This window comes from Salvia miltiorrhiza, chromosome 8 (genome assembly GCF_028751815.1).
Source record: "Salvia miltiorrhiza cultivar Shanhuang (shh) chromosome 8, IMPLAD_Smil_shh, whole genome shotgun sequence".
In the NCBI taxonomy this organism is placed as follows: Eukaryota; Viridiplantae; Streptophyta; class Magnoliopsida; order Lamiales; family Lamiaceae; genus Salvia; species Salvia miltiorrhiza.
Genome location: NC_080394.1, coordinates 12559474 through 12568081, shown reverse-complemented (window position 1 = coordinate 12568081; position 8608 = coordinate 12559474). Strand labels below are relative to the sequence as shown.

The 8608-nt window shown below is 38.1% G+C and overlaps 1 protein-coding gene across 2 annotated transcripts; it reads left to right on the top strand.

Moving 5' to 3' along the window:
• The first annotated feature begins 4222 nt into the window (after positions 1–4222).
• LOC131001085 (bet1-like SNARE 1-2) lies at positions 4223–7747 on the top strand. 2 transcript variants are annotated; one of them, XM_057927288.1, is made up of 7 exons: positions 4227–4381; positions 4626–4739; positions 5506–5662; positions 6656–6712; positions 6806–6865; positions 6966–7051; positions 7308–7747. In XM_057927288.1, the coding sequence occupies exons 3-7, from the start codon at positions 5543–5545 to the stop codon at positions 7333–7335; spliced, it is 351 nt and encodes a 116-aa protein (XP_057783271.1). In that variant the 5' UTR covers positions 4227–4381; positions 4626–4739; positions 5506–5542; the 3' UTR covers positions 7336–7747. The 2 variants fall into 2 exon arrangements, with proteins under 2 accessions (XP_057783270.1, XP_057783271.1); XM_057927287.1 differs by lacking the exon at positions 4626–4739 and having other exon boundaries at positions 4223–4381.
• Positions 7748–8608: the final 861 nt, after the last annotated feature.

Genomic DNA, 8608 nt, shown 5'->3' with positions numbered 1-8608 from the left:
TCAAAATTCATATTTGACGTGAAGTTAGGATTTTACAATTAAATACACCAACTTTGTAAGTTGTTCAATTTTGACACCGATTTCATTTTTCCCAAATTTTAAAATGACGTAGCTCCTATGTGGCTCGACGGCACACTCCTTTTAATTCGCTGGACAAAATAACAAAACGAAATGAAATGAAATCCTAACTTCACGTCATTTTTTTCAATCATCGGAAATAAAATCGACGTCAAAATTGAACAACTTACAAAGTTGATGTATTTAATTGTAAAATTCTAACTTCACGTCAGATATGAATTTTGAGCAAAGTTTGTGTATTTACATGCAATTTTCCCTTAAAAAAAAATATATTTTCATAATTTTACTGTTATAGAAACCATTTTATTTAAGAATATATTATCTATAATTACTTTTAAATTTAAGTTATAAGTTTGTTTATTATTTTTATAATGGGATCTTATTTTGTCTTATAACAATATGTGAAAAATAAAATTAAAATATACTATGAAAAAAGAAAAATATTAGTGCCAAAAGAAAAGGACACACTTTTTATTCATAAATTACACCGCACAAGGTGTGTTGTGCGAGGATCCTCACCCCATTTCCTGTGTTTTTAATATAATTTGTAGATTTGATTAAAAATCAACCGAAATTAATTTATCATAGAGATCATACCGATTAATTCTGGACGGCATAATCCCAAAATTACGTACCAGAGATGTCTATCCAACTAAAACTAACTATCATGAGATCTATATAAAAAAAAAGGTTAATGTCGTGAAAAACATGAACTTTGGTGCGATTTCCAAACTTTCCATGAACTATTTTTTTTTATCAAATTTTCTATGAACTTAAACACTCGAACAATTTTTCCATGATTTTCAAAAATTCTCAAATTGAATGCTGACATGGCATTTTTAAGTGACCTGAAAAGTGATATGGCGTCACCGGCGGTGAATCAAAACGACGTCGTTTGGTTAGGAGTAAAACGACGTCGTTTTGAATCCAAACCCCCCTCTCTCTCTCTCAGGTGGTGGCCGTGCTCGCCGGAGTGCAGATTTTCACCGGAGTCTAAATGAAGCAAACTCGTCAGAGTCCAAACGAAACAAACGAGTGCAAATTTTCGTTGGAGGGGCAGGTCTGGTGTGGTGGTGGGGGAAGGCAGCGGAGGGGGCGCACAGATGGCTGCGCCACCGTTACAGCTTCTACTCCCATCTCTCGATCTCTCTCTTTTCTCAATTTCTCAATTCAGGAGCACACTCACACAATTTCTCAATGACAGAATTCGTAAAGTTATACATCCATCTCTCGATCTCTCTTCTCAATTTCTCAATTTAGGAGCACACCCATACAATAAATCCCTAATTTGGGGGAAGAGGATGGCAGATCCGATTTTTGGGGGGAGGGCAGCGGAGGGGTACGGCGAATCTGCGAAGATTGTTGGGGGAAGAAGAAGGCGACGAATCTGGTGTGGTGGTGGGGGAAGGCAGTGGAGAGGCGGGCAGATGGCTGCGCTGCCGTTAATGGTGGTGGAGGAGACTGGATTGATGCGAGTCTAAAATTGAAGATGACGAAGAGTTCCAGAGCTGACTAAGCCTTGCCAGAGGCAGCTCTGCCGACTCCGCCCGACTCATCTCTGCCCCGACTCTAAGACTCAGCTCTGTAGACTCTGCTCTGCCGACCCCCCACTACGAGCCACATCAGCTCGGTATTACCATGTAGGCGACAGTTCAGTTTGGTATTACCACGTAAGCGACACGTCAGCTCGGAGCTTCATCGGAGCAAAAAAATATGGAAAAATTGTTCAACTCCTTAAGTTCATGTAAGATTTGATAAAAAAAAAGTTCATGAAAAAATTAGAAATGAGCCCAAAGTTCATAATTTTTCACGGCATTAACCCAAAAAGAAAAAACTATAAATCCTGAGCCTAACTGTATACAATTGCACCAATATATGCCGTAGACGTAGAGAGTGTGCTTCTCAGGATTGTACTATCACGGATAAAAGCCTAGCAAAGTCAAAACTCATAGGTAAATGTAGGGTTGCCACCGGTTCAGGAACCGCCGGTTCCGAGCCCGAACCGGCGGTTCAGGTTCAAAAATTTCATGAACCTGAACCGGCCCGCCTAAAATTTGAAGGGCCGGTTTTCGGACCCTGAACCGGCGGTTCCGGGCTGGGCCAAAAACCGGCGGTTCACGGGCTTTTCCTTTTTTTTTTTAAAAAAAAAATTGTATTCTTTTTTATGAAATTAAATGATTTGTGATGAAATTTCAAAATTTTTTACTTTACAAGTGTTGAAAAATTTCAAAATTATTAAAGTTAAGTATTACTCCCTCCGTCCACAATTTAATGCCCTACTTGGGTCCTGGCACGAAGACTAAGAAAGCTGAAAAAGGTGATGTGGATGAAATAAAAGGGTAGTGATTAAGAGATTAGATTACTTTTACTAATTTGATTAGGAGATTACACAAACCCTCAAAATTGGCCAAAAACACACATCAGAGAGCAGCATACAGAGATCATACGCAACTAAGGCATCACCAGCCATCCCCCACCACACAGCCACACAAAGAACGAACATACATATAGATAGGCATCATCAGCCATCCCCCACCACATAGAGAACGAACATACACATAGATAGGCATCACCAGCCATCCCCCACCACACAGAACGAACATACACAAAGGAAGGCATCACATAACGAAATCACCTGTTTTGCTTAGCCTTAGCCGCCTCTCTTTTGCGTCTGAAAGACTCTCTGAGGTCGGAGGTTCTCTTGGCTTCCTCCCTTTTGCATCTGAATGATTCTCTGAGGTCGGAGATGCGTTTCGCCTTTTCGGTGTCCGGTAGCAACCACGGCGTCGCTTCGGATCTTGGCGGAATTGGCTCAAATTCAGAGAGAGGGAGGCGAGCAGTTTCGGAGTCCGGCAGCAACCACGGCGCCGCTTCGGATCCCGACGGAATCGGCTGAGATTCAGAGAGAGGGAGGCGAGCAGCTTCGGAGTCCGGCAGCAACCACGGTGCCGCTTCGGATCCCGGAGAAATCGGCTCAGATTCAGAGAGAGGGAGGCGAGCAGCTTCCGAGTCCGGCAGCAACCACGGCGCCGCTTCGGATCCCGGAGAAGTCAACTCAGATTCAGAGAGAGGGAGGCGAGCAGCTTCGGAGTCCGGCAGGAACCAGGGCGCCGCTTCGGACTCTGGTGGAATCGGCTCAGATTCAAAGAGAGGGAGGCGCGCAGCTTCGGAGTCCGGCAACAACCACGGCGCCGCTTCGGAGTCCGGCGAAATCGGCTCCGATTCGCACACATCCATCTCCGAGAACGGAGTTTCTTTGACCATCGTCTCAGATTCCATCGAGGAAGACAAAGAACACAATTCAAAGAGATCTAGGGTTTCGAATGGAGAGAGAATTAATTTAAAAGTAAGGAAGGCTAATTAACCCACATTCCTAATTAGGATGAATTAAATATGGCAAAAGGTAGTAATTAAATGAAACAAGGGAGGGTAAAAGGGTACAAAAAACAGAATAAGACATTAAATTGTGGACAGTTTTTTAAAGGCAAGTAGGGCATTAAATTGTGGACGGAAGGGAGTATATTATTAAAATTATTCAAAAATTTCAAAAATTATTAAAATTTCAAAATTTGTATGTTATTATATTATTTAAGATTTTTAAGTTGAGTAATTTCAAAATTATTAAAGTTAAGTATATATATATACGCAAAATTTAAAAAATACAACATATATTTATAAGTTATTATATAAATTATATATTTATAAGTTTTTTTTTTTTTTTACATTTGGGGGAGGGGGAGCAATGTGGTTTGATCCGTAGACCTTATAAGCTATAAGTTATATATTTATAAATTATAAGTTATAAGCTATATATTTATAAGTTATATATTACATGAATATAAGTTATATATTTATAAGTTAAGTTGAATCCCACGTTAAAAAATGTAGGATATGAATTTTATTTAAAAAAAAATTAAAAATTCAGTTGGAACGGGCGGTTGAAGGTCGAACCGTCGGTTCGGACTACCGGTTCAGGGTCGAAATATATGTGATTCTAAATCGGCCCTTAACGTTTGGCGGTTCGACCCTGAACCGGCCCGATGGTCAACGGTCCGGGCAAGAACCGTTGACCACCGGGCCGGTTCAGGGTCGAACCGCCGGTTCCGGTTGGCCCTTGGCACCACTAGGTAAATGTGAATCATTTCATGATTCTAGAATAAACAGCTAAATGTGAATCAGAGGATTGTCGATTTCACTGCTAAAAGTTTCATTAGATCTGCAAATTCCGCCCAATTTCTCCATTCGTCGCTTTCACGCCGCCTGATTTGCTGTTATTAAATCCAGTTATCATGAGTTACAGGAGGTTAGTGTAATTATCTGCACCGATACATGTTTAGTTATGCATTCGCACTTATTTTGAAATTAAATGCTGTTCAATATGTGAAATTCTTTTCATCTGTAGATTGGATTGTGTAGTTTTTAAGCCATTGGATTTCATTTGTGGCGAAATTGGAGCGAATGAAAAATGAACGAATTGAAATGTAGTTGAATTGCTCTCACCTGATGCAATGCGAATTTGGGGTTTATGGTTGTTTGTTTTGTCTCAGAAAAGAGTGAATCTTTGTTAATGGACTGTTCCTGATCTCGAAATCATTAAACCATGCATGATTGTTTAGCACCGACTGTAGTTCAGCTACCGTCGCTATCTATTGCTAATAATAGTAAGTTCTCTGCGATTTCACTGTTTATGCTCGTTAACAATATTTGATAAATAGAGGGAGCATAAGTTATGTATTCCCATTTGTTTTGCCAAGATGGTCCTGTGACCATTTCGATTGCTAGACGTTTTCGGATTAGAATAACACAGAAAAGAAAACAGTTGGATTACAGTCTTTGAAATGATTTAATATGTATATGCTGTAAGTAATGTTAATTCATGTTTTATGCGATACAGTCTAGGCCTTGTTGCTGTTGAATTGAAATTATGTAGGAAGTGGTAGGTTAACATAAGTACAACACATAAAACGTAGCTAAATTTGGGACAATGAAAAGCAACTAGTTGATAAGACGCTTCCCCTCCAACCAGTAGTTTGAAAGTTTGAGTCACGACAGGGGGAAATGGGAAATCATTATTGATCCTCTTTCAAACAAAACGTGGCTGAATTTGGAAGGTAATATACGACTTAGATGATGCCAGTAAGTATCTTATAGGATAACTATCGATTAGCTTCTGATCTAAGTCTGTATGTGTGGGGATGGGCACACGATGACACAAGTTACTTGTTTCATCTTCCATCTCTAATACAGAGTGAATGATCCCATCCAATGGGATCTTTGTTTGTAATGCGGTATAGGAACTTAAGGCCACTTTAAGATTGTTAAAAGAGCCTTGTCTCACATGCTCGTGCAGGAATATAAATAAAAAGATTGACTTGTATGTGTCATTTTTTGGTACCGTTGAATTCTCATGAAGTTATATTCGCACAGGGATCATAGAGGCTCGAGGTCTGCACTTTTTGATAACATGGACACCCTTGAAGCGGGTGGACTCAGGACATCTTCATCATATTCAAGTGGCATGGATGATCATGACAATGAGAAAACTATGGATAGTTTGCACGATAGAGTCAGCTTTCTGAAACGAGTGAGAACCAACTTCCTAAACAACAAGAATTTTCTCTCGTTATTAGATGCCTATGTATGTTACTTAGTGGTGGTGGTGCTTATTTTCATCATCTCGTTATGCTATTTTTTCAATTACCTGCAGCACCTGCTAGATATAATTGTAGTGCAGAAAGGTCAATTGAATGTGCACATTTTGACCCAATGTGTTGGCAATTTGAACTAAATTCAAGAGATGGTGGGTGGGTCCAATCTCCACGCTGAGCTTCATATCTTGTAAAGTTGTTGCATTTTGGTTTGGAAACTCTAGACCATTATCATTGATGGTATTCTAATTACAGTCTATCTTATCACATGACATTGTTAATCCTCTATAGCAAGCTGAACAGTTGAAATAAGATCCAATATATCCAGCTATGTTCTATACTAGTGGTTTGACATGGGGATTCTTATTTTACTAGTAATATTGTTGGTGTTCAATTCAGCCAGTGGTTTAGTGGCATAGAAGTGGTTACAAATGCACTGGACTTAAATGGTGGCTGCTGTTGTAGTTCATAGTTGGTCTGTGAAAATCTTCAGTTTCGTACGATAGATTGATAAAAAATTTAGTTGTCACTTCAAGAATGGAACTCAGATAAAAGAATTCACTGACTGAAATAAAAAACTTCTGAGCTGGGTAAGCAAGTAATGGGTAGTATGTTCCATGTAAACTAAAATATTTTAAGAATATAAATACCAATCTTAATAGGCTAGTCAAGAAGAAAATCTATTTAAGAATATAAATACCAATCTTAAAAGTGCCAAGAAGAATTCGCATTTGTCAAGAAGAAAATTATAAGCTATTTTATCATAACCCACATGTTTGTTATGTCTGTATGCTAGTCGAAGTTTCTTTGGCTCATAAACTCTTATTGCAAACTAGAAAAGTTTAACTAACAATCCAGCTTAACAGAATAGGGTTAATTGGAGTTGTTTATGGTTAACGTTATTATCTCTTTGCTGGCACTTGTGGCAGTTGACGGGGGACATACATGAGGAGGTGGAGACTCACAATCGTATGCTAGACAGAATGGTATGTAAGTTCATGGATGCATTAAGGAAACTTTGAACTCTTTCTTCTTTTAAAATTGTTCCCATCTTATTGGTTCCCTTTTTTATTTATAAGGGTAATGAGATGGATGCATCAAGAGGAATTATGTCGGGAACAATGGATCGTTTCAAAATGGTAGACTTAATAGGTCCTTGTAGTTCTTTATTGCTCTTAAAATCAATCATTCCTTTTTTGCTTTAGCTTTCCTGAAGTCTGGTTTGATGATCTTCTCTAGGTGTTTGAAAAGAAATCAAATAAAAGAATATGCAAACTTGCAGGATATTTCGTGATTTCTTTCTTTGCGCTGTATTATGGGATTAGGTGAGCATCTATCTCTTGAATCTACCATTTCTTTCACCATGTCTAATTGTTAAGGAAACAATTCCGTCTTATTGGTTCACACTCACGTGACAGTGGTGTGAGTAGTGTTACGGAAGTTTAATTCTGCGTTCTGTTGGGTTTCGGTTGACTGTACACATCAAGTCATTGGATTTTGCCACATGTTATAAAAAATGAAAGATCAAAGGATTAGGCAAGATGGGTGCTGCTTGGTGCTGATTACTCCTTTATTTTGCAGGATTCTCTTGTATTACCTGTATGGTTAACGTAGGATTGCAATGTCATACACATGTCCTTAAGTGTTCATTTCGTGATGAAACTCCAACTGGGGAATCCAGGTCAGGCAATCTCTGTTTACATAATTGCTGAAGCTACGAAGTCATGACTAAGAACAGGTATTGGCGATTCTGATCTCGTATATGTTCTTTTTCTGTGGTGTAACAATGCCAAACTCCATCCATTTAACTGCATATTACCATACAATTTTAGAACATAGCTTTTTTTGGTACATCAGCATCATAGCTACCTTTCAGTCACTGGCTCTTGTAAATAGATTCTTTTCGCACTCTTCTTATTCTCCATTATTATATACTAATACACAGTTATTTGTGTAAATCACAAACTCATCCTTATAAAGATGAGAAATATTATTGAGCTACAAAGTTTGTCGTTGGCCCACTGTTATTTTGTACTGTTTGCTAACACCCACAAAGAGCCTGCATAATCTAGGAATTTTTGTTTGCGGAGTTAAGTGGAAAAACATATAATCACCACTTAGGATCCAATGCTACTACATATGATTTTTCTTCATAATTCATGCCATATAATCAATAAAGGTTATCATAAAAAATTGTGAGACTGTTTGCCTATGAGACGGGTAATATTCGGATCCAAACTCATATTTTAATGGTAGATTTGTAATTTTTAGTATTTGTAACCATAAATATGTCATTGGAGATGAGTTTAAATCTTGATTCAGTTCCATACAAGAAGCCCCTTAAAGTTAACTTATCTAAAATTCAATCTATCAAATCTGGGATTTTGCCCCACTATTTGTGACAAGATTGAGAAGAATTTTGGTTGAACGAAAAGCAAAATTTAGGTGGTATTTTATTAAAATTAGTGGAACTTGGAATTTGAATTGTGCCTCTCTATGTTGTTGGAATGCGGCTTGTGTCGGATTTAATGGAAAAGTCATACTTGATGGATGAGAGAGTTTCCACTCATTGTCTCCATTTGGGCATTATTTTTCTATTCCAAAATTTCGATCATTTCACCACCTTTACACAATCAAATCATGACTGAGCTCAAAAGTATCTATCAGAGTATATTTATAGATTAAATATGGGTTTTTCTTGAAGCTATTTTGCTTCTGTTTTTGTCGTAGCATTGGATTTGATCTCTTTGTCCAATGCTTCTTCAAGAAATACTAGATTTTATTGCGCCATTATATTTATATATAAAATATGGGTTTTTCTTGAAGCTATTTTGCTTTTCCGTTTTTGTCGTAGCATTGGATTTGATCTCTTTGTCCAATGC